The 26,994-nt window shown below is 45.3% G+C and overlaps 1 protein-coding gene across 4 annotated transcripts; it reads left to right on the forward strand.

Moving 5' to 3' along the window:
• On the forward strand, positions 1-26,762 carry ham (hamlet). 4 transcript variants are annotated; one of them, XM_017250205.3, is made up of 8 exons: positions 1-595; positions 11,024-11,499; positions 14,269-14,400; positions 14,469-14,700; positions 18,784-18,928; positions 20,903-21,059; positions 23,965-24,942; positions 25,007-26,762. In XM_017250205.3, the coding sequence occupies exons 1-8, from the start codon at positions 535-537 to the stop codon at positions 26,156-26,158; spliced, it is 3,333 nt and encodes a 1,110-aa protein (XP_017105694.2). In that variant the 5' UTR covers positions 1-534; the 3' UTR covers positions 26,159-26,762. The 4 variants fall into 4 exon arrangements, with proteins under 4 accessions (XP_017105694.2, XP_017105695.2, XP_043068703.1 ...); XM_017250206.3 differs by having other exon boundaries at positions 11,027-11,499; XM_043212768.2 differs by lacking the exon at positions 1-595 and adding an exon at positions 8,823-9,094 and having other exon boundaries at positions 11,027-11,499.
• Positions 26,763-26,994: the final 232 nt, after the last annotated feature.

A 26,994-nucleotide genomic window follows, 5' to 3' on the forward strand; every position in this document is an offset into this window, starting at 1 on the left:
ACTTGATTCGTATCGTATAGTATTGTATCGTATTGTTCGGGTTGGGGGGCTATGTTCGTTCCAGCTACAGTTCCATTTTCGCATTTCGACTGTGTGTGCCTTAAGCTGACTTTTCCAAATAAGAAACTAAAAAACTATACCTTTTTGCCGACGGTTTGTTTGGGGTTTCGTTCATTTTTCTCACCCCGCGTGCGGTAAAAACTAGAAAACAAACATTCTCCAAACCTCTATTGTGAAAAAAAAACACAAATTTAAAATGCTCACCCCTTCTCTCAGGATTTTATGCAAATAAAACTGTGTCCGTTGTCCACCCCATGCAATGGACTCTTGGTCTTGATTTGCAAAAGTGATTTCTAATTGTTCGACTTCTGGGCCTAGCCTGGAAAAACACACTTCGGCAAGCAAAGTGAGAGCGGAAGTGACAGAAGGAACGGTGGAAGTCAATGTCAAAGGCCCATATGCGGCTGAATTGTTGAAAAGGATTCCCCTTAATCCTTTTGTTTCTTGGCATGGATATAAAACAAGACTAGTTTAATGACGTCTCTATTAGAGATTATCATGCGATCCAAAGCGATTGCAAGAAAATTCAATCTGGGTGAGTGTGACTACCAAAAAGCGTTTTATTAATAAAATTCTGTCGATTATCGGCGAAAAAACTGTAAAAATAACCCTAAGGAGACCCATAAAAAATCTCCCAAGTATTCTTATTTATAATCCTAAGTATCCCATCGGATGATACCCTGTATTCAGATGTTTTTATTTTTTTGGGTGCTAATACAGTATATTTGTAGTGGGTTAAAAAAGTTTATTTTTAATTAGAATTAGCTATTATGTGGTGTTCTGAATATAGTAAAGTTGCTGTTGATTATTGTTGGGTTTTCACTCATGATTTGCAAGAGGAATGTCCCCATGTTGCCGGAAGCAGCACCCTTATTTGGAATATTTTCTATTATATGATATTATGTTTAAAATTATACAGAGTTAAGAAATATTTTGAAACTGCTCATGAATCAGCTTATTTTTCCCTGGGGAGCACTAAGAAAAAATAATCTCTGCGCCAGAGAAGAGTGCTGAGAACTGTGATATTGAATGATCCCTGGAGGGGCACAGTCACTCATATTCGGAGACTTGTGCCGAAGCTCGTGCCCTTAAACCACATGTTTTAAATGGAAAAACTTTGGTACCATGTGTGGGCTTTAGTTGCTTGCTTCGCGACAATTTTTGGAAAGAATTTTTTTTTCAGATAAACTCTTGATTTTATTTTTGTTTGAGAAGGCAGTCTGGAAACTGGGTCTTTTCAACTGATAAGTCCTTCGCGTGCTATGTCTGCGCAATCAATTGGCATTGAGTATAGCACATGCCAAGAATGGACCTCTTGCGCAAGAATTATCATACATTCTTTGAAAAGCCTATTAGTTTGTTCCCTATTTTGTAAAATGCAACATGTTATTCCTTGATAAGGTTTTTCTTTATGATGTTTTATATATTGAATTGTCGTCAAAAGTACGCCGGATATCCTTATTATGGAGTCGTATTAGTTTATTAGGATGACGCAAACTATTAGATGGTAGTTGGGATTCCATACGATCTGTTTTGAGATTAATATATAAGTCGCATTTTTCCGACTTTTTAGTTTTCCTTGAGCTTCGGATAACTTCTTCGTAGCATACATTTTTTCACAAAGCCAAGAATAACCCAAAGACACTCAATAACCCTTACCGGCCTCCAAAGTCTACAATCTGACACGAGCTTCCCAAAAATGAATTTTAAAATAATGTCCAAATAAAAATCGCTAATCTTACGGCGATAGCCAAAAGTTCTGGCTATCAGGACCATCATTGCGCACTATCTTCACATCGTTTCCCATACGATCGGGTCTCGACTCTGGCCGATGGTAAAAACTCCTTATCGCGCCTTTATGGCCTGTGAATCGATTGTATTAAGAGCCATTAAAATATTTTCTAAAACCTCCTATCATATCATTCAATTAGGCAAGAAACAAGCTATATATAGGATCATAAAACATAACATTCGGTGTCGCCTGATAATAGAAGACTCAAACACCAATCATTCAATTGTTGCCGCTGTTGTTGTGGTTTATTTCTCAACACATTAAGCACCATAAATTCATCAATATAAAAGTGTCGCACTTTGGAAATTTATAGCTCTTGTGCAGATAATGGAAGAAGACATGAATTGGGCGTCTTAAATTTTGGCTGTAAACTTGGTCAGATCGGCGGGTCAGATAGAATTTGCGGTAGTGGAGCAGACAAAGTCGTAAAGTGGACCCACCTTTACGCACCTCATGAGATAAACGCCAGATAAGTAGCCCCGTTGGGATCACGATTAGAGGCACCTTGCGATGTACTGGGTTATCGGGGTAACGCTTTATTGGATACTCTATAAAGCAGTAATTTATGAAGTTCCCCGGCGCTACTTGACTTTTATTTCCATCTTTTCTAAGTAGAGAGAGTGTACGGGGGGTTAACCCATATTTGATTTAAACTAAATTTTATAATTTAAGAAGTATCCGTTAAACTTATTCTTTTTTGTTCAATCAAATTCTGCGATACGTGACAATAGTAGCAGAAAACTCCCAAAACATACATGGATTTCGTCCTACTATTACGAAAAACCCAATAAATGGGGACCATTAAATGGGTTAAATACACATAGGAATCGGTAGTGTAAAAAGAGAGAACCTCTGTATTTCCTGATGATATCATCTATCAAAACCCACGTTAAACTTCGCTTTATGGTGCACTCTTGGGTTGTTGTTCTTTTCTGCTCTCTTTTGAATTGCGTTGCTTCATCAAAAATGAAAAAATATCGCCTAGGCGGACAGGGGGACGGGTAGATGGCGCATGCACCTGATATTTTTATGAATTTACAGCACCCGAATTATTCTTCCAATTTCGAAAATTTATTGCCAGATACACAAGCTTTTGACATTTATTTGGTCGTTTCAATTCTATACGATCTGATTCGATTCGACTTCTCGGACTCACCTGCGACGTTTTACTGTCCGAAAGCAAAAGTGTTTTCTTGTCGCTACGACGATTGCACATGAGGGGAACAGGCCTGGCAAACTCGTCGCTTGGAAGAGTTCCATGATAGCCACGGGCGCACTATGCGTATACGTTATATGAGGAAAACAAGAAGTTGCTGGCAGGGAGGGGTTCTGTTTCGGAGAATAGTTGGATGATTCAAATTATTTTAATAATATTACTGTCTATATCTAAATTAAGAATGTTTCATACAGTTCTATGAACTAGACACGTACTTGACTTGAGTTAACATTAACTTGAGTACTTTTGTTGCTAGAATTACGGACTAGAATCACCCCTAGTTCGCCGCTATCGCTTCCAAGTGTAAGTTTTTCCAAGCTAGAAGTTTATCTGTACGACCCAGTCGCGCTGGTCTTTTGCTGCAGCATTACGTCAACACTTCTGTTGCAGATCAACGACTCTGGATCGCAGATCGTTTATTTAGATAGAAATTTGCAAGGAAACCGATTGGTTTCTGTTTATGCGCCTGAGAGTACTTCATCGGACTGGATCCACACTTGTATGGATATGGTATATGAGCGGCTTGCCACTATCGGCGTAACCGTCAGTGTCTTGTCACTAGCCTATTGTTTATAAGCGTGGCAGTGGCACTTCCCCAACAAAAATGTTTATGTTTTGATACTGAATACGTGTCAGTGGTCATTATATTTATCTTTGATACGTATGGGTACTGATTATGGCTGTATAAACAGGGAGATCTCAAAAACAAAGAGCATGCTCATGTAGGGCGTGAAGATAATTGATTGGGGGAATGCTAATCCTGATCATTCTACAGTGTCTCTTTGGGTTTAGCTCAAAATAACTTTCAAAGTTTTTCTAGATTAAAAAAAAAATTGAGCATTCAAAGTCCAAACAGACATTAGATCATATTTATGAGACTGTTATTAACTAATAACATTTTTATTGTGTCTTGATAGACAGTTGTAAAGATAATGCCAATCGAGTTCCTTTCATTCATTCCCATATCCGAGCTGTCTAAAAATGAGTAACCAGTAGAACTAATCTTTTTTCATCCAAATTGTTCTTTGCAGCGGTTTGCAGCCTTTTCCCGTCCCAAAAATGGTTCCATGCTATAGAATAGATAGTAAATTCGCTCAAGATATCGGTCGGTCGAGGTGCAGAGTACACCAGAACTGGGGCTCCAGTGGAGTGGAAGAGTGTGTCTACAACTGTGTAGTGCTTATTAGGCGTTGGGCTTTGACGGTCAGTTTGGAACGAGCTAGTGCCGAAGTCGAGTTGCTTCGCCATCGAAGTGATCCTCCTACACGAACATTTATCAGAAGGCTTTTTGGAGGTCTCTGCTCAGACTCATTGCTTGCCGATGTTTTATTTTTAATAGAAGCTTGTCATCGTGTGTTTACTCGCTCCTCTCCGTCGCTCGTAGCTCTCTAAACTCTTGTTGGTGATCCAGCCGCTTCTGACAGAAAGGGGCAATCAATTGTCGAGCAGCCAGCTCCGGGCAAAGTTTGTGATAATTAGTTGCTGGTGTTGTGGTCGCGGTGCCCGAGATTTGCGCCGGCAAATAAAAAATGCCAGAAGCGATTGAAACAATTGTAAAATCCAAGTGCACAAATAATTCACCACAAAAATAGAGTGTATGTGTGCCAATCCGCAAAATTCTCACGCTAATCAAAATAAAAGGTGTGCAGTTTTTGGGTGCAAAATTTAATTGGAAATTCCCGAGGAAAGACCCGAGAAAGATCTGTAAAAAGGGTTACATGTGAGTGACATTTTCGAATTAATTGTGCATGTTTGAGGTCAGCGCCTTGATCTGATCTCTGAAAGCAACCTTCCCTCTTTCCTATACCGTGACGCGGCAGATGCTATTTTGGAACGTGCGCCAGGACAGGAAGCAGAGGGTATCTGGCGTATTCTGCCTTCTGCATTCTGGTATCTTCCTCCTGTCTACAGTCTTCCGCCACTTCCGCTGCACATTGCAAATTGCGCTCGCGTGCTGCGAGGATGAGTTCAATCTGAACCCAGGGCGGAGTGGAGTTGCAGCTTTGGCTGGTATTAAGTTACGATCTCTAGTTCACGCCTCCTCCATCTCCATCCCTCGGCAGAGAGGCAAAATTATCCTCGACGGTTTGACCTTGCCGTAATAGTAGTCCTGACCCGGATGGCTGTCTCACTGATTTTGACTTGAGAACTCGCAGGAGAGGTATTCCCCTGCTTCACTTATTTGTCCGTGCTTAGGTTCAAAGAGAGAGAAGGACGACTTCCGCTCCGCCTCGAGACGCGAATGCAAAACAATGGAACAGCAGTCGGAATAGGAATCAAAAGCGACTGAATTGGCAGTGGGTTGGGAATCACTATATAGCATTCACAGCGAGTTCTGGCCCGTCAATAGTACGCACACAGTTAGAGTTTCTAGGTTTACAAGATCAACGGAGCCTGATACCCAATCGACTACAGCCGAGGCCACAGTAATAGGTAATGGAGAGCTTTCAGCCATTGGGAACACAGAACTAGGAAACGGTAGCCGTACTTTCTGGGGGCTTAGCTTTCTCAGCTTTCACATTTTGTGGATTTTTTCAATTTTAAATATTTCATTTAGTGAATGAATAATATAGAACCCTCTTTTTTAGTGAGAGCCTTTAAGAACAAACTTCATTTCTTCCTGAAAGGTTCATGTTAATGACCTCGATTATACGAAAAACGACATATTCACATGCTGAAACTACTCACATGAACCTTAGTTTTTGTTGTGCCAGAAGAAGGGCATTCCATCACACTCAACCCGCCACTTAAACTCCGACCGAACAATGGCAATATGGGGACCGAGAAGACTTGATTTTTAAAAGAACTTTATTTTCCTCAACTCCTCCAGCTTGTAAAAAGCAAGAAGCAGGGTAAATCCTTTGTTCTGGTGCAGACAGTTAGAGTCAAAGATCAGCATCCTGCTGAGTTAATTACTGCCAACAGGACTTCCACAGAGACAAGCCGGAGTCACTGACTCAGAATGGAACTCACTTGGAGTCCGTTTTTTCTTCATACTACTTTTATACTTTTTAAAGGAAGAGGTCTGGCCTCGGGACATTCAGCTGATCTTTAAGCGATGTTCGTTTCCTTGTTTTGGCGCGGTAAAATTCAAATTTCAGCTGCCATTGCTAGGGAGCTTATACATAATTATAGAAGGATTACTTATTTATATTTTATAGTAAATATTCGTGCATATTAATATTAGAAAGGGTTCAATTTTTAGCTTGCGATTATACTGCAAATTTATTTTTTCCTTTTTTACCACAATGAACTGAAATCCTTTGTTTGATTTAAATTTTATTACCTTTCGCCAACAATGACTATCTGATAATTCATGGTTATGCATTTGCTTAGACCCTCCCCAATTGTCGGCTAATGAATTATGGCCTATCTTGCGCGAAAGGGGCCAGTGACAAGGCCAGTGAAAAGCAAACGAGACCAGATCGAAATGCAAATAAAGATACTCATCGCTTGTATCTTTCTGGCGTTTTCATGTGTGATGAGTTATGCGACAAGAGGTGGCTCGTTGTCGCTTATGTTGTTTTAATTTAACACTATTAGCAGCAGAGTCAGGATTTCAACCCCTAGCGCCCCCTTTGTTGGCGATGACACGCCACCAATATATTTAACCCGCACCCCTCCGCCTATTTCTCTGTCCCGTATGCACTGAGGTCTTAATTGAGTGGTGCTGTTTGACAAACGCAAACAGATACGGATACACAAGCACCAGAGTTACAGAACCAGACACTGATACGTCGGGCTGACACGTTCTATAGGAAATTTGTATTTTATGGGCGCCCCTTCCAGCTGGGAAAGGGGAAAGGCCCGGGAGTTAATGGCCTTCAAGTGTTCATGCAAATAAATAACAAGTGAAAAAATTTATGACCCAATCACAATGAAATGACATGTATAGGGCCTAAAGTGGGCTGAACTGATCTCTTCTAATTCTTGGCTTACCTTCGTTGGTAAAAGGCGATGGGAACGATGTCTATGACGGCATGTCTTTATCACTAGGAAGAGTATAACAAAAATATCCTTAAATACTTACATAATCCTTTACTTAAAAAGCGTATAAAAGTGTGGTGTTTTTTGGGAATCCCCCATTTTAGGAAGTCCCCCACTCACTATTACTAGGCCAAACACCAAACAACATTTAATTCCACCCCAGAAACACAAAAAAGTGCAGGCCCCAAAAACTTTAACGACAGATACGAAATTAAGTTGCCGGCCAAAAGGCAAAAAGCCCATGTACCTGTCACTCCGGCCTCCTTGAAAAAAAGAGCAAACACAAGGCAGAAACCGAGAGGGAGAACTGTGGGGGAGAAGCCAGGAAATCAGCCCGGCACACTTTGCCCCAAAGTCCGCCGCAGGCTAAAAGTCGTCGTCGCTTTCAATTATGGCTGGGAGTTCTCTCTGTCCTGCAAACACTCACCCACACACTCATATACACAGGTCGAGGGGCAAAAAGGTACGAAAACACGTATACCTAGAGCAGAAGGTAGCAGTCAGCACCCACACAGGACCATTAGCTTAATGTGTGCTTATTGCGCACGCTTTGGAGAAGCGACGCAGCGAGTGGCCAAGGGGGCGAGGCGAATCCATGCTGAGGCCGAGCTAACCCAAAGCTCCCACCGCCCCACAAACCGAAATAGATGCTAAGGATATGGAAACCACAATCCCGGGCAACTTTCCACTTTGTTTGACTAAGATGGGAGGGGAGGCAGAAGCGGGGGTTTTGGGGAGGGGTGTGTGGTGACTGGTGAGTGGGTGGAGGGGCGGTGGGTGGTGTCTGGACCAACCGCAAACAATCAAACACTAGAGCGCAACAGAGACAGACACACGACCAGCATTCCAAAGAGAACAGAATCCGTATCTATGTATCTGTATCTATGTATCTGTATCTGCGCCACCATTTCTGCGTGTCTGCAGTGGAGAGCATATAGATGTCTATATATAGCAGAGTGCATAATGAATGCGAAGATGTGACCGCCCTATTATCCTGACTCCTCCCTCAATGCAGGCTGCTCTTGTCTGTGTATCTCAGAGATACATAGCCACACTCTGATAGGGAAAACCGAGGGGTAAATAAGGCGATGCTCTCTCGTGGACGCCCCATCTCCCTCTGGCACTCTATATCGCTCTCCCTCTCTCCTCCGTGTGGATTATCCTTTCTGTGGCTGCTGGCTCTGAGGATTCGAGTCAGAGTCACAAGTTTAGATAATAATAATGACTGGGAACTGACACAGATTCCAAAGGGGCGGAAAAGAGAAAGACCGTGCGAGACAGGCAGTGGGAGGGAGAGAGATTCGCCGCAAGAGAGGCTAAGCTGGAAGGATGCTGTTCTCTCGCACTGTGCCATGGTCTCTCTGCAGTTTCATCCCCTAGGTCCTCGGCCTAGGAAGACATACAGGACATCAGGCCGATCTCTGGGGCAGATGAGTGGCAAGGGGCAGGAGGGGACCCACCCCCGGAACTCGCTTGCGGCAGCCAACCAGCCGGAGATTCCGATTTCCCAATCCCACCCGAAAATCCCCATTCAACTGGCAAGCGGAGAACCCATCATCGGCGTAGCATCGCATCCTCCAGATAGTTCAGTTTTCACTTTGTTGCCGTGCCGAGCGCGCTGGCAATCGCAATCGGAATTGGAATCGAAATCGGAATCACAGTCGTGGTCGCTGTCGCAGTTGCTGCCGTCGTCGCAGCCGCAGTCGCAGTCTCAGTCAACGCCTCTGCCACAGTTTACTTCACAGACACAATTCCGTTGCGTTCTGTTGTGTTTTTTTGCGATATCGCTGGTGGCACTCAGTCTTGCGAAGACACCCGACAGATAGAGACGACACTCCAAAAGTAGACGCAATCCGGAAAACTCCCCACTTCGGAGAATCGGAAAATCGGATCCACAACACATCAAGTATACGCAGTGATGTTGCGCCGCGTGTTATGAAAATACTTACAAGCATTTTGTGGCATTTGTTAATTGTGATAGTTACACGTAAAGTTTGAAAACGACAGCATCATGCTCTTCGATCGATACGTCATATCAGGTTGGTTTCTGCAAGTCGTGATAATGTAAACAAGTTCGGTGTGCCGCGACTCAATATTCAACAAATCCGCAGAACTGCGAACTGGACAGTCGGTTACGAAGTGACTTACAGTGATTGGCATGGACTCGAAATAGCTCTTCTTCTGAAGAGCTTACTGATGGTTTAATACTATTTGGGAATTCGCGAGAACCAAACTAAAAATCCGTTTGAAAATTTGTGAAAAACTCTATTAATACATTGAACACTAGTCACGAAGTATTTGTATTCAATCGTATGATTAAGATTTCAGGCCATATCCCTTTATTATTCTGATTAAAACAACTAAAATAGCTCAATCGAATCCATTCAGTTTTTAGTTACCTAACATGTAGTTGCAATCAAAAGCAAAATGTTCTTTCTTGTTACATTTTAAGAAGTCGCTCTGTCAGTTTGCCAGCCCTAAAACATCTTTTAATCCTCCCCTAAGTTAATTCATTTGTCGCCCAACTTTTAAGTGGGCAAGTAAACACTGGTAAGCCCTAAGTAAACCAATTAAAATCGATCCCCACTTATCACCCTGCCCCCACACGCTGGCAATTAACCATTTATGGTCCACTTTATCAGCCAGCCAGCGCCAAATGTGATTACCTAAAAAACAAATTAGTCGAAGGTTCCTCCGATTAACAAGGCAAGAAACTAACCAAAACACATGTGTGTGGTTGGGTAAGAAACAAAAAGTAAAGTGAATAACAATTGGGTTGTCAAGTAATCGCAAGGATAACCCGGGGATGAGTGCACTTGAGTGGGTGCGGTTGGATAAAGAAACTAAGGGCTCCGTTTGAAGTGGCCTACTTCAGAAATATTTCGCTGAATGGTGTGAAGCCGCGGATGCTGTCGGTCCGCAGGTTCTCGAAATAGAAATAGAACCGGAATTGGAATAGTTGTTGAAATCGAGCGTGAAGGATGCTGGGTAAACAAATGAAGGGTGCCGTCGCTGGACATGCGAAATGCGGCAGGTTGAGAGCCGAAAGTGTTTGTTTTTGTGGCACATTGTTTGCGCCTGCTTTGTGGTTTATTTATATGGCCGATACTTATCTGGTTCTTGGGTAGCAGTAACACTAACTGTTACCATTACTATTACCGTTACCGTAGTGTTGCTGCCCTGTCCTTATCTGCTCGGAACGCTGTCATATTTTGTCTAACAGCTCAAATTACGATTTAGTGTCGAGTGCTCGAACAAGGCGGATGGACAAGACAAGAAACCAAACACGAACCCGAAACCAATATCAATAATCGCCGGGTAATTTGTGCGTGTTTCGAGCCCCCCGATTATCTTTATATTGGTTGTTAGTAAAAAGTCTGGCAACTTGGCGATGCACTTCTCAGACATCCTTAACAGACATCTCTATCCTTGACTTTTTTGTCACTCAGTTGTCTATATGGGGCGAGCAGCAGGACAGGCTCCATCTATTTGTGCTCCTGGCTTCAGCCGACTCGCAGTGAACCGAACGAAATCAAAGCTATTTCATCGTTAATTCGTATTATTGTGTCAACAAAATAGTTTAAATATTTGTCTAGCCGGACACTTATCCAGTTCTCTATTTGCTCAGCCTGCTCGGTGGAAATCGGAAACGGTGCGAAGTAACAGATACTCCCCGTTCGCGGGAAGGGTAAAGACCATAGACACCTGTCTTGCGGGAAGATACGGCTGTTCCGATACGATTGTATAGAGTGGGTGAGTGATAGGAGGCCCGGGAACTGTCAGTGCATTGCAAAATCGCACGGAGATACTCCCTGAAATGAAACCTCTACGACTATGTTGCCTTTATCTGTTTATTATTTTTGGGACTCACTTGACAGGCGAACAACTGAAACTGATTAGGATTAGTGGTTGTCGAGTGGCGACAGCGGTCGGAAAAGTCACATCTAATCGGTGTCTTTCTTCTACAGCAGGCTCCAACGGCAGTGACGACTTCGACCCAAGTGCGAGTGTTGTGCGTCACCACCATCTCCACCACCCCCACCTGGATCTCAGTGGGAGGAGTCAGGGATTCCCGCTGGATCAGATCGAGGACCCCTTCGCCAGTCGCCATCCGCAGGCAGAAGGATCTCCGCCAAACAACCAGGACCATCCTCTTTTACAAAACCATTCCAATCATCTCCAGCTGCAGCCCCCGCCTCCCACGTTGCCGGCTGAATCGGCCGCCGCTGTCGGACCCGCCGCCCACATGGAAAACTTCTTCAAAGACCCCGCCCAGGCGGAGCAGCTCCTACAGGAGTGGGCTCGGAGGCGCGAACCCGTCTGTGATCTGGACATCCGCGAGAGCGGCGTCTACGCAAAGACCCCACTACCAAGGGGCACCCGGTACGGACCTTTTCCGATGAACCTCTGCCACCAGCCGAACGATATGCAGCTGGCGTGGAAGGTGAGTGTAGGAGAATCGCCTTCAATTATTAATTTAAACAATGATTCCCCTTAAAGAAGGGTTCCATAGCTTTTGAGGGGATTGATTCGATTCCGAGTAGTGCAGTTCCCACTTTGAAAAGTATCACAAATAAATTTCCGTTAAAAAATCAAGACACTTAGGTATTAGGGCTGATTATTTAAAGTCAGACCTTCTGGTTTAAATCACAGTACATACCAGAACTGTACTAAAAATTTCTTACTATATTTTTAGTTTTTAACCGAAAATTCGTTAGGGCCAGGTATGAAATCTTTTCCTGACATTTTTATTCACATGTGTTAGGATTTCGACAATCTCGAATTTCCTTTTTTTCTCGGGCCATCGGGAAACTTAATCCTATCAGAGCCAGACCATTTTTTATGTGCGAAAATTGCGCAAAAATTGCCACCGAAATGAATCTTTCTGGGTATTTTTCGATTTTTTTTGGGGGTTTTCGCATAGAAAACCAAACGATTGGAAAGAGATTTGATTAGAGCGATCGTTACCGCGGCCGGGGGTAGAGTATCAATTGTCAGTCAAATGTGCCTAATCCGTAGCCAGAGCTAATTTACCTTCGCTGGCATGGACGGAGTGGAAAACCAGGACGAAAATCCACAAAGTGCACCCCAAATGAGGCTTAAGTCGAGGCCGGCTGATGATTCCAATTAGGGATTGGGATAGGGATGGCAGGGAGGATCGCCCGAGGAACCGACGACGAAACCCCTTGATCGGTTGTCAGTCAGTCAGTCAACTGACACTTTCCTCCCTCCTGGAGACTATAGACTATAGGATGCAGACAATCCAATCAAATTATCGCGCCTCGTCCTGTTGACAATTTGTAGCCGGCAGATCCCTTCGTTTACCTACGCTTGCGAAAAAAAGAAAATATTGTTTCTGCCACTCGAGCGAAAATTGCAAAAATAACAGAACTGCAGATCCCTTTTTGCGTTTCTGCGTTTAGGTCCTGCCTTTTATTCCTGGATGATCCTCAAATCAAGCGCACTTTTCTAGTTCACATTTCCGTTTTGACAGATACATTGGCCGGGTATCTTTCTGCCACCGATCAGCCACCGTTCCACACTCTGATCCTTCGGGAGGATGAGGTTCTGATCTGGCAATTCGAAGCCAGTTCCGTCGACCCAACACTTTGAGATTATCTCTGGCGCGTAAATATTTTTCTTGCCCATTGACTGTTTCATGTTTTGCTCCTGCTCCTGCTCCTTTTTAATAAAGTTATGAATAGGCAAGGACATGTGTGATGCCGTCGGGGGATTATCGACGGACAAAACCGGCAACGGGCTCTGTTTGCCAAACTGTCACTAGTTCCTACAATTCGACAATTGGTGAGGAACGTTTGTCATGGATCTGTGCCTAGCCTTATGATGATCTTATCATTTTTTAGTGGCTGCATCGGATTGCAATTTCCGTTCAGGTTTTAAATAGCCTAGATAGTGTGATTCGAATTGTTTTCAGAGAACTACCATATGTGGAATGTGGGAAAATTAAAGAATATTCGCTAGGAAATATCTCCCGTTATTTAAAAATCTTGAACAGGACGAAAAGTGTAGAATATCTTGAGGTACTTATGTATGGCGAAGTTATACTTATAGTTCCCATTTATAGTTCTTAGTTTTAATAAAAAGCTTCCCTTGCTAGGTGACGATTTTAGTAGCCCTTCCAATTATATTTTTGTAACTATAACTTGTGCGAATTTCCCCCGGTTCGCAACACAGACTGCAACCTACTTGTTTGGCCAACCACTTGAGGACAACGAACCCCACCCACCATCCAATCCCCTCATCCTGGAAATGCTAAGTTTATTTCATTTATTTATTTTATTTTTTCACGGCATATTCCGCGGGGCAGAAGAGGCCTCTTGAGGCGTTGTTAACTTAATTTTTGGAGCGTGCACACATATGCCGCAGGCTCACCGCTCTCTCTTCCTGCCCATGGCTTCTCCAGTCCAACCCCCCTCAGAACACACACACACACCACTTAATCAAAACTGTAAAATGCCGTTTTTCCAAACGACTTCATAGACAAGAGCCTGACGGCGGCGGCGGCTTAAACGTTGCGCATACGCAAAGTCATTCAGTTCGGTTTTTGTGGGTTTTCTGTTTGTCGAGTTTGATTTTTTTCTTTTTTTAATTTGCCTCCGAGTTTTGGCGTCACAGCGTCTAAGGCGGTGGTTTTCTCAGTGGCAGCCACAAAAAAAAAAAAAAATTAAAAAACCGACGGCAGCCGCCGCCAACGATTTGTGCAAATTATGCGTGTTTTAGGCTGGCGCCGTCGCTTTTATTTTGTAAACAAAACTGTTGGCGGTTTTTTGTCCGCTCCCCTGTGTCATTGTTTTTCAAACATTTCTTCTGTTCCTTGCCAGTGACCTTGCTGAGTCGGCAGACTAGTCCGCGGCCTTGTGCCTTCCAACGAAGGATTTTTAGACGGAGACTCACGTTACACATTTTCTTCTAATAATTTAATAATTAGTGAATAATTATAAAGACATTCTGTGATAATCAGAAAAACCCCATTCAACCATAGCATGGGACCCAACCTGGCTGTTTCAGGTACACCATATTGTAGTGTACCTAAGAGGTTCGTGTCTTGGCTTTCCAAAGACATTTCCTTCAGCGCTAGGTGGCGCCAGCAGTCTTGTCATAGATATGAAACAAAAGTACTCAAATAAATACATTCATTAGTTGATAATTAAAAGTTAAGAATTGAAACCCTCATTGTTTTATTTTATTTCAGGCCCAGGCCGGTCACTATAACGGTTGGCTCGAGCCCACATCCGAAGTCTCTGCGTGGCTGAAAAAGATCCGCGTGGTGCAGGACGAGGGCATTTCAAAGGCCAATTTGCAGAGCTACATCAGTGCTGGCTGTGTGAGTACCCCTTTCCGCTCCCGCACGTGTCAGCATTATTAACAATTATGTTTTCCCTTTTTTTGTAGCTGTGGTACGAGACGAATTGCCACGTAAGTGCTGGTGTCGAGATGGTCGTGGACGGCAGGCCCCACAGTCCGGTGCAGATCAACAAGAGCTTCGTGACTGGAGGGGGAGTCCTGGCGGCGGCGGCCGCGGCAGCAGCCGCAGCGGCAGTGGCAGCCTCCTCCTCCTCGGGAGCGAACTGTGGGGGCGGGGGCAGCTCCCTGGCGGGCGACGATCGCAGTGACCGTGATAATGGTGAGTACTTCTCCTCAAAATAAAAAATGTGTGTAAAAAACTAGGGTGTCCTCGCACCGAAAACTGACCCAAAATTGAATTCGCCTTTGATTGTCACTGAAAACAATGCCCACAATAATACATACGTGCGTCGTATGCTGGTGTGGCTAATAAACGCAGCTGTGGCGCCGGGCAATTAACGCGTAACGCCACCACTGTGGGTCAGGTCAGAATATCATGTCAACGCCAGATTCGAGATCCGGTGGCAGAAATGCTCGTGACGTCGTTCCCGGCACGAGCGGATGCAATCTGATACGATCTCGGGCAGCCGGCTCAGGGCTCATGAGGGCTCAGCATCCCTCAGGGAGCACCCTTTTCTGGCGGCTCAGCCACCCCTAAATGCGATCAATTTGTGCGCAAGCGCCCATGCAATATTCCGGCAACCGCACATGTTTTCATTTGTTATTAAAATGTTTGATAATTTCATTAGCGATCCATCAGCAAACAAAGGGTCCGAGATTGTGCCGCCGATAGAGAACGAATATCCTTCGGATGTGTGTGCTGCCGACAGTCAAAATGACACACGCTCAATTTAAGCCTAATCCTGCGACCCTGACGGGGAAGCCGAGGCGTGTTTGATTATAAACATGTGGGATTTATGGATAGCTCATTGGGCGTTTCACACTCTTTCTCTGTTTCTGTTTCTGATTATCACGAGTTTAAATCTTACTCTGCGACGTCACAAATATTGTTTTCGCCAGCGAGTCGGCTTAAAATTTGAATATATAATGAAGTTAATGGCAGCAGCCATATGCTTATCTGACGGATCATGGCTGCCTTACAACAGTGTTGCATTAATACTTCTCAGTTTTTCAATCCAATCCAAACTGTCAAGCTTGTTTTTAAACCCGCTTTCCCATTAAAACATGGCACCTGTGAAGGACCACCACCCTTTCCACTTCCCGTTCCCTCTGGCTTTTTAACGTATTTTCGGGCAAGTTTTCTCGTAGTTTACGGTCGGCCGGTCGGGGAAACTCATTCCGCCGGTCCCAGGGCGAAGACGAGGTCCTTGAGCGCACCAGATGTCCTCGTCGGCCAAAGGCTACGTAGGCCACTAGTGCAGCACGGGGGTGGCAACGCGATCAAAGTCACGGAAAAGAAAAGGTGCCAAGCTGCGCTGGAAGTGTGGTTGAAACGGTAGCAAGCTAGGATCGGTAGGTTCAGCTTATTCCTGAAAGAGGGAGTGCAATTCTGACCGTTACTTTTTTTAAGGAATATTTAATGAGTCCTGAGCATGAGAATTTTCAACTATGATAATGCAAATGCAGGGTTGTATCGAAACAACAGCAGGTCCTGAAAAAGTGCTGTCTAAATGGGAAAATGTAAAACACTTATATCATAAAGCTTAAACTAACTATTCTAATCAAGTTTAATAATCCACATAAAATACCTTACGAGAAGTTGTCAACCAAATCGAACTCCATTCACCTGGTCTGGGCTTCAGAGGCCAAGGAATAAAATAAAACAAGAAACCATTCTCCAAATCAAATACAAACACTTTTAAGATGGCTTTCGGCTTAAGCAGCGGCCGTTCTTCAATCGACCAATCAAACAATGGGACAAGCCGTACACAAAACACATTTAGATACATTCGTATCTGCGCCTGCCAACTGGCAGAACACACGCCAAGACCAAGCCCATAAACGAAATCTTAACTAACTCGCAGATACAGCCTGACAGTTTGTCGCCAGAGAGGGACTGATGGATGATTAATGAGAAGGGAGGCTGACAATCGAAAAGCGAACTAAGCTGAAAAGAGCTCGTGTCGCGTCTTCGACTAAATGATCATCGTGTGTCAGTTTCGGGCATCATTAGGAGTGCCACCTAACCCTTTATTCTGTTTTTTACCCAGCTTGTTAATAACAAACTGCTGCCAAATCGATTAGCAGGCGGATCTAACTTTGATTTTGCAGCGGAGCAGCGGCGGCACACTGTAAGGTGTAAATAATTCAATCAATCATTTGTCAACAGATTCGGCTTCCGTTTAGCGATTGATATAGCCTCCGATTCGAATTCCGATTCCGACTCAGACTCAGGGTCAGACAGTGGCTTTTGGCTGCTAGCCAGTGGCGGATTCCGGGGAATGTAATTGGCACGTCAAAGAGTTGTGCCCGCCTCCTTTCGATCCACATCCTGCAGAAGCCTTCTCACAATGCATCTATTGAATTGTCAGTCTGTTTTGGTCGGGTAGAAGCAATCTGTCGGATGAAGGACGGATTCAGCTGCCTGAGAATAGAGAGAACTGATGAGGGAATCAGGCGTCAGCCGGTAAAAGGCGTGAAAGGATTGAAAGGATTTGGGAGAAGCTGACAGGGGGCAGGGCCATCGGCGAACGATAAGGAATCGAAGGACTAATGGAGGGTCAGATTCAAAGAGTCGAAGGCAGCGATGGGAGTGTTTAATTGAACCAGAGATTTTGATGAATTGTTTTCGTAAAATACTGGGCTTTATTCAACTAATAAATTCCCTGTTAGATATATTTTGTCTTATGGATATATATATTGTATTGTGAAATAAATAACTTCATATTTTTTCCGCGAAATACAGTCTATTGTGTCTATATCTTAAAATTTTCCCAGGCATACGGAGGCTCGAGGAACCTACCCACCCAACCGCCCAGAACACCATATGTGGTGTCATCTAGTCCTTCCAACTCCCTATCCCACCCCCCAAGGGTGACTCCCTCCCTCTGCTCCTGTTATCCCACGCCTCCCCACCCCAAAACAAAAACAAAGACTAAGTGCCACTCGAGGCCACAAGGAAAAGTCCGAGACGTGGGAATCTTCGCTGCCCTCTGCGGCCATACTGCACACGCTGAAAATTAACTTTTGACCCAAAACAGCAATTACCACTGTACCTCGCGATCGGCCCAGGGGGTGGTTGCGAGGCCAAGTCACCCCCGGCCGTAGGGGGTGGGCTGCCTTGAGAGGCAACACCTGTTTGGAAGCCGGACTTCCAACTCGGTAAGGTGCTATGACTTTTCGAACGAAATCCGTCCAACGGAACCGCTCGTGAAAATACGGAATATGCAGAGTGATTGAGGGTGGCCGAGGTTGGGGGGTGAGTGACTGACTGCTGACCCCTCAGATGTGCTTGCACGCATAATCTTGGTCATCGCCAACATCCCTTAGCGCTGCTCCCTCCTCGGTTGGTGTGTGTGCTCAAGACTCTGTTTGTGTTGGTGTCACCTGGTGGTTGCCCACCCCGCCTGCTAGCGTGCACCCTACCCCACCCCCTTGAGCACCTCCTCAACCTCTGAACTAGCATTCAACACTCATTTCCCCTACGAACTTTTTGGAGGTGAACCGAAAGAAAATCGGATATAAAATAATATTTAAAATATTTACTTAGAAAAAAATATTCCAAGCTATTTATGTATACGACACTCTATGCTATAAATATGTTTCCACTACGTGGTTTTTCTCCGTGCACCCCTGCACTTGGCACCCGCCAGGAGTTGGCCATGTTAACAGAGGCACAACTTTGAGGGAGGGGTGGGGTGGTCAAGGGTGTCTTGCCCTTGCCTTTGCCTTGCTCGCGCTCAGGACAATTATCTATTCAACGTCAAGCTATTCGAGTGCCATATATGAATGCACACGATTTCGTCTCTGCTACCAATTTTTGTTAAATGTTTGCGTGTTTGCCTCTGTGTGTGTAGGTGAGTGTGTGTGTGTGTGTGGTCATATGTCAGTGCGTCCTGGCCAAAAAAAGGACCTGCCGCAGGTTGTTAGCGGGCAAACAAAACATTAGCTCGTCGGCATTATGCTCTGCAGGCGACACACTTGTTCATCAAACGCGGACCCGAACGGTTGTGTACGAAGTGCTCACTCAAAAGTGGAAGCTTAAAGATCGGTCAGACATACCATAGATCAGTGAAAAATATAGACTAGATAGTAGTGAAGATCCCCCCAGAGATTGTGAGTGCGAATGTTTTGATAACCGAAGCTAGTCAAAAAATATCTTATTTAAATGTTGTACCTATCGTTAGTTTATTTGATAGTTTCTATGTTTAATTAAAAATCTATAAATCTCTATTTGTTTCAGGCTCTTTGTATAGCGGTGACGAATTCTCCAAAGATAAGAAAAACTCCTCGCTACTCAGCCAGGGAGATATCGACTTCACAGACGACGAAAACGGTTTCGACATACGCTGCGAGGTCTGTGATAAAGTCTATCCGGATTTAGAACGGTGAGTACGAGTGCTGCCTCTGGGCCACTATTAATTGGCCTAACTAGAGACCCCCTGGGAGAATTGCTTTTCGCGTAGGAGAATGTCTGCGGGCGAAATTGCTTTGGCATTTAAAAGGCAGCAGCATCGGCAGTAATCTTAATCAAACTGTGTTGTTGCTCAGCTGCCGAATATAAAACCGCCAAAAACAAGCCCCCAATTAGCTCCCAACTTACCCGAAAGAATTATGGGTGTGCCGCGCATTTATTCGCAAGTTATAGAAGTTGAAAGAGAAATCCGTCCGAAATATAAGCACTGATACAAAGTGCCTGCAAACGTGGCCAAATGCTTAGGATCTAAGTGTCGCAGTGTACTTATATTAGTATGCCTGAGCTTCGGCGGAGATCTTAATTAAAAGTTGATGGCGATAATAGTGAGGCCAATAAAAGCGCCATTAAAGAGTCTTCGGCACTCGGCTGAAAGTGAGAGTGGGCTCTGGAAATGAATTGAAATGGTTTTGGTCTTGATTTGGTTTGGTTTCTTCGGCCTGGTCCGTTCCGTGATTGGTTTTTTATGGACCTAAATGTGCAATCTGTAGGTGTTAACTGAGACTTAATGCTTCTGCATTGGTCTGGCATTTCGATTTCGGGGTTGTGTAAATTATTTCGGTTTACGGTTAGGGGTTTCAGTAGCAGATCTTAAACTTTAAGAGTTAAATCAGATGGAAAAGCGAATAGTTAAGGTGACGAATTTACTTCAAGGGGACTTTTGCAGACTTTGGAAAATAGATATTGGTATGCAGATTAGTTTGTTTTCTCATAGACTTGTTAAGCAGAACACTTTATTCACTCCTATCTCTACACCAATTTGCCCCTATCTCTTCCGACATTAAACATCCTGCCACACAAGTGGTTAATGCAAAAGTTTTGTCCAATATTTACAAACGTTCTTAGCTGTAATAAGTAAGTGACCCAGAAGCACCAACAACACGAGTCACAATTGAGGCAGCACGCAATTGACATTTCTGCGCCGAGGATATAATCACAGATACCCATATATTTAAGTTGAAGTGCTAAAAGCGAGTTTTTTGATTTGATGGTTGGCCGTTCGCCGGAGATGTGGAGCGGATTTCGAGAGTGTGTGTTTACTGTTACAAGAGTGGGTGGACCTCTCCCCGGGCCGCCCCGGGCCGCTGCTTCTGCCACCCCCTGGGGGCACTTATCAGTACTCGTGATTTATTGAATTTTACATGAGGAGCCGAGGATGGAAGGGAAGCTATGTGAGCAATGTCTGCGTGTCCAGGCTGTCTCTCTATTTTACTTTTTGCCATTTATCTGATGTTGAACATGCATGGTCTGAAAGGCAAACAAACGCCCACTCGTGAGGCAAAAGGTGCGGGAGGGGACTGGAGATCGGGGAACTATCAACTCTTCCATGACGATGACAAAAAGAACGAAAGCAAAACAAAGGAAAATGAAAACGTTGCCGCCTCTTGTCGACATCGTTTTGCTTTGCTTTATTTTGAGTGGCTTTTTGCCTTTCTTGCCTCACTCCACCCGCCCACACCGAGATAGGCATCGCACCACCACGCACCGCTCTCGGCCACTGTTTCCTTTCTGGCCGTTTCCCCATCAAGGACGCCTGGCCCATTGGCTGCAGCCGTTTTCCCTCGGAGATCGCCTATCAGCTGGCAGTGCATATTAAATATTGAACATCATTTGACTAATTGACGCCTCCCGTCCAGCAAGGAGGCGGGAGCGGGGTGGGACGTCGCCGAATCCCGGCGGACGCCAAGCACAAAGGCGTGTGAACCGTGGCACATGACTTTGATTGAGCCACGGCGATTTGGGCGAGGGATTCGGCGGCCCGCCACCAAATGTCACAATGCTAATTTCATTTGCGATGACAGGCGGCCAGATAAGTCGGACAGGAATGGAAGCCAGGAAGCTAATGCCACGAAATTTTTTTCACTTTTGATATTTCTTTCCTTTCCAGCTTGGACGATCATTTGGTGGGCGTGCATCACTTCAAGCAGAACGACTTTCCCTGCAAGATCTGTTCGCAGCGATTCTGCTATCGTCCTCTGTTGATCAAACACGAAGCCATCTCCCACAACAATATTCGGAAGTATTCCTGCGAGAATTGCACCAAGGTGAGTTTATGCTCAAATTTAACAGACTAAAGACTAAAGACAATATTAGACAAGCAAAACTAGACTCAGTTATAAGCACAAGTAACTTTTAAGAATGTTTTTTAACAAATTCCGATTTTGAGTTATGGAGGGACCTCACCCGCAAAAGCTTCTGTTGCCGACAACCTTCGGCCGAACGGCCAGAAAACTTACTCAGTCATTAATTATTGTATCAGCCAGGCTTGGCAACTCGAAAAGACTTTTGATTTCAAGCGGATCAATAGCCGCGGGCTGCTAACTTGGCTCTTAAGAGCGGCGCAGTACAATTTACTCCAGCACGCGCTGTATGGCTCGAAATCAGGGCGTGTACTCATCCGAAACCGAAACACTTAAGCGACCCGTAATGACGATTTTCAGTGCCGGGCTTTTATTGTTCATCTTCATCTCGGATGGATGGGGGGTGCCTTTGAATGCCAAAGCCCGAGGCGAAATCGAAGGGCTTGGAGTAGAGGCGACCATCCATCTAACCATGCAACCATCCATCTATCCATCTCTCCATCGAATCATCCAGTCGTCCAGTCGTCCGAGCAAAGAAACATCCATTGATCGCGTAGAAATCGAACGATTCGTTTCATGCGTCATTGTCATCGAGCCCGGGATTTGACTGCGGCATCGACATATTCCAAAGATGCTTTAATGGAATGCTGATAACGATCTTGTGGTCGAAGCAATACCTTTTCTTTCAGCCCAGTACGTCTTTTCCCTTTTCCCATTTCCATTTCCAAATCGAACGGTATTTCAATGTCTGTCCCGAGCATTACAGTTAGTTTACTTAGCGCTCTGTAATTGTTTCGGTGGCATGTAAGTAGCACGCATTGTGATTCCCCCGCTCCTGACCGAGGGAAACCCATCCCTAAACGGGAGCCACTCGGCCCAAACAAATGATGATCGATCTTCTGGCTAGAGACTTTCGCTGGGGTCCGAGCTTTTTACCATCCCAGCGAGGTTTCTTTCCAGGCCCTAAAGAGTCGGGCCTCAGCTGTCAGCTTTGTTTGTTTTTAAGCAGCCGGCTTAAAGCGTTACCAAAGGGATTTGCCACGGATCTACAAGGCTTTGTTCGGGGGCTTAGCTCAGCCCTTTCAGGTCCGTGATCGGCAGTCGGACTGCCGCCCCGTAATGTTTGCTATGACGAACTTTCAAGCTAGGCCTCATCTTGTAGAGCTTTCTAAAACTAAATGGATTCTTTGTCCTTAGGCATTATTTCGATAGCCTCTCGTTTCAAGGAGCCTCAACTCCATTAGGCTACCAAAACTGATCTCATCTTCGGGCCAAAACCCACCGGCCTTTTGCCTGACCCCACGTATGCCTCTGTGGTGCTGCTCCGCTTACTTGCCTCAGCCCCTCACCTCAGTCCATCCCCGGCGTTTCCTCATCCTTTGTGCAGGCCCCTCCGACATTCCTTATCGTAACTGAGAGTCTGGTCCACTTCTCCACCAAACCGAATGCCACAACACCTACACTGAACTCTGCGAAGCCGCGACTGCTTTTTATCTTCCAGATGCACTGCAACAAATAATCAGTTTTGAACAAAGTGTGGAATTATCTGCAAGAATTACGCAAAATTAGGTCAAAGGTAGTGTTTGTTCCATAATGTTATTCGATCTCTTTCAATTTATACAATGAGATAGTTTTTTTTCAGTGCTGTAGTTCCTCCTGCTTTCGGAGGTTGCTGTTGCCGTGGCTATAACACCATGATGGTCGTTGTGTTTTTTCCTCTTTTTGGAGAGTAGTTGAATCTAATCCATTTGATGTAGTTATAGCACGAGCTATTCTTGTGTGTCGCCTCTCTCTGCCCCTGTCTATGAATCTCTCCCCTCCGCCCTCCCCCTCTGGCTTTTGTATGGCTCATAGAGATAGACAAAAAAGGCTGCCATGATCATCGTTTGATATGAATTCGTAGCGCATTATGACAGCATGATTAGGCATAACAGTTTCGTAAAACCAGCGACGGGGGAGTCAAGACTGCTGACCGAAATCCAGTTTGAAGTGGGTACACAAAACTGGATGCCATTGCCGTTCCCCCACGGCCCCGCCATCGTCCTCCCAGGCTCAATCTGTCATTGCCTTCGCCCCCTGCCTCGCCAACTCCCAAATGTAAAATGTGCGAGCTCCACTCGGAATGTCTTGGGTTTAGGGCTGGTCGCAAGTGAGTGGGATCACTTGTTCTTTGATTAATAAATAAGTTTTCACCATAATAAACCAGGGCTATTACTTTTAAATAAGTTAGGAAGTAGTCTTGAGCGTTAATCTTTCAAAATTAATGTTTTAAAACCCGTTGAGGTCCAATATGTTTCATCTCAAGAACTTTTTTCTTGAGCCCCGATTCTCTCCACTTGTTGTCCAGCCCTGACTCACTTTCAGGAGAGTATGTAGATGATTTGAGCCGAGCAATGACAATTGCGGCAATCGATGGTAATAATTGACAAAGGTGTTTCGGCCGCCGCTGCCGGAGGTGGGTGGACGTGGCATTGTTTGTGCTCTGGTTACCTTTGCGTAATAGCGGAGAGCTTCAGCTCATTGTCTAGCCCAGAAAATGGAGATCCGTTTAAGCGGCAAGGCAGCACGGCAGCCACACCACCAGATGATTGATTAATTTCAGTTTCATTTCATTTCGATTTGGCACCAGATCACCCAACCAGTTCCATATTGGATACACTGAGCCAAAATCTCTAAACTCTAAAGGCGGAAATACTTTAATATTCATAGCCATAACTAACAAGTCGTCTTATTTTATTATCTTGTTTTATTTATAACAATTTTTTATATTAAATATATATCGCACACAAACATTAAAACTTTGTTTGCGTGTACACCACTTATTCAAAAACCAATCGCGACTCACCGCCCTGTTTGATCTGTTGTGCAGGTATTTTGTGACCCCTCGAATTTACAGCGGCATATTCGCGCCTACCACGTCGGAGCTCGCTGTCACCCGTGTCCGGAGTGCGGGAAAACGTTCGCCACTTCCTCAGGCCTAAAGCAACACCAGCACATCCACAGCTCGGTAAAGCCCTTTGCCTGCGAAGTCTGCTCCAAGGCGTACACCCAGTTCTCGAACCTGTGCCGGCACAAGCGGATGCACGCCACCTGCCGTATGCAGATAAAGTGCGACAAGTGCAGCCAGAGCTTCAGCACCCTCACGTCCCTGACGAAGCACAAGAAGTTCTGCGACTCCACCGGTTCTTACCGCCAGCCGCTGAACCGCCACCACCCGCATCCGCAGCCACTGCCGCATCACCAGCACCCGCACACCCACCCACTAGCAGCCACCGCCACATCCTCAGGCGCAGCGGGAGAACCCTCAGGACCGGGATCAGGTTCAGTGGAAGGATCATCAGCAGCAGCTGCCGCCGTAGCCGCCATGTCGACGCCTCCGAATCCATTCCTCATGTTCCGCAACGGAGCTCCCTTCTTTCCTGGCTTTTCCGCATACGGCTTATCCGGAATCTTCCCGCAAAGTCCCCTGCGGGCGGCCAACTTTCCGCTATTCTTTCCTAAGCCGCCCCTGGATATTGGTATGCCGGCGATGACTTCGCCGAGGTCTGCGTTCCGCCAACAACTGCCCTTCGGGATACCCGGCATGGAAATGCACCATGGAAGCGGTGATCCCCAAGCAGATTTGAAACTGAAGGACGAAGCGATGGGCTTGAAGCCCGAGAGAAAGCTCAAGGAGGAGCCATTGTTGCACGTATCCGAAGGCGAGGAGGAGGAAGAAAGATCCCTGGAGCTGAAGCGGGAAGTGGGGCAGAGCAAGGTCGAGCCAAAGACCGAGAAGAAGCGAGAGGTTAAAACTGAACCGGAGCGATCGGACAGCCCGGATCAGCAGCAGGTCGAGGACGACCGGGTAAGTAAACATTTTTAAATATTTATTTGAGGTTTTTGACTAATTTTGTGTGTATTTTCTTTAGAAATCCATCGACATTGTGAGCACACCGCCTCCTACGGATCCCACCTCCGGAGAAGACCTAGACAAGCCCTCCGTGGATACCCCTTTGGACCTTTCTGTCTGTCGCAAACCCTACCCAGAGTACTACCCGGAGATCCTGCAACCCGAGAACCGCCTCTTGTCCTCCAACCTGATGCGGTTCCTGCCCAGGAACGAGGAAGACGACACCGAAGGGGAGGAGCCGCCGCTCAAGATGCGAAAGACGCACAGCTCGGGCGAATCCTCTACTTCGCAGAAGTCCTATAAGGGTAGCAGCCCCACGCCCACCGCCTCGCCTGGGCTTACGCCCTCACCCTCGCCGCCCACGAGTGCCGGCGGCGAGCTCAGCAGCATGTCTGAGGGTGCAGTAACGGCAGCAGCGGCGGCTGCAGCAGTAGCGGCCGCTGGAGCTGCAGAGGCCGCATTGGTGGCCCGTTACCAGGGAAGCACCGCTCCACAGATACACCCCCTGATGTTGGAGGAGATCTACCGCAACCCGTATTCTTTTTTATGCCCAACGGGCGGACGGCCCGGCATTGAGGCGCTGCTGCAAAGCGCGGCTTCAAAGCGGCCGCTTCCGCCCGTTAAATTCCCCCCGGGCAACCAAGCACTCAAGACAAAGGACCGGTATACGTGCAAGTTCTGCGGTAAGGTGTTTCCTCGGTCGGCCAATCTGACACGACACCTGAGGACCCACACTGGGGAGCAGCCCTATCCGTGCAAGTACTGCGACCGGGCGTTTAGCATCTCCTCGAACTTGCAGCGCCACGTGCGGAACATCCACAACAAGGAGCGCCCCTTCCGGTGTGAGCTCTGCGACAGGTCCTTCGGCCAGCAGACGAATCTCGATCGACACGTGAAGAAGCACGAGGCAGAGGGCAACAACTTCCGCGACTCGCCCAGCTCGGGAGGAATGGCAGACCGCGAGGAGTACTTCGAGGAGATCCGGACCTTCATGAACCACGTCTACACCCCCAACAGTCTGATTGGGGCGGAAGGGGACACAGAGGAATACCCCAACAGTGACGACCAGTCTGTGAGCCTCGAAAAGGATTCTACCATCACTCTGAACAACAACAACAATGGCAGTAACAGCAGCAAAAGCAATTCAAAAGCTATACCAATAAGCTCTTAAGATCACATAAGAAACGGAAACAAAACCCTGTTATTGTTAATGAAAAAAATTACTTTAACTCTTACTTAAGTGTGCCTCCGAGAGGGAATCTTATCTTTAAGTAGTTACCATTTCCAGAACGAAAACTACTAAACCAAACTAAACTTAGCTATGCAATCAATGGAAAAGACGGTGAAGCATCCAACATAGAACTATACAAGATAATATAATCTAAACGAACAACTTAGAAAGAAACCAGATACCCATGTACTACCCCTACTAAAGTCCACCTTCTAATGTAGTTCATTCATACATCTGTACATAGACATAGATACATATATGTATATGCGAGTTTTAATTTAGCGAGTACTTACTACTTTGAAACTTTGTGGATTATACAATATATATATGGATATATGGATATTTTGATTGTGTATACACTAAGGTCAATAAGTATAAATCGATATACTATGTAAGTAACATATTTATAGAGCTAATTATTGCAATTCTCAACACAAAATCAATTTTATAACATTTACTTAACGTTTGACTACATTAATAATATATATATATATGAGAAAACCAGAAAGGATCGTTACGGAAAATGATAAATCAATATATGAAGGAATCGCATTAAATAATAACATGTTTTCTTGTTTTTATTGAAAGGGTAATGTCTGAGAAGTGAAGATTGGTCGCATTGTTTGACTTGCATGATTTATAGAACATATCGTTCCGAATTGAGACCATAAAACCGCACCCCTAAGACGCCGAGCCTAATAAAGCGGTTGGAAAAGGTTCATCCGCAGACAATTACCGCATAAAAAAGTCTTTATACACCCATCAATCCTGGCCGC

This window comes from Drosophila bipectinata, chromosome 2L, assembly GCF_030179905.1.
Source record: "Drosophila bipectinata strain 14024-0381.07 chromosome 2L, DbipHiC1v2, whole genome shotgun sequence".
In the NCBI taxonomy this organism is placed as follows: Eukaryota; Metazoa; Arthropoda; class Insecta; order Diptera; family Drosophilidae; genus Drosophila; species Drosophila bipectinata.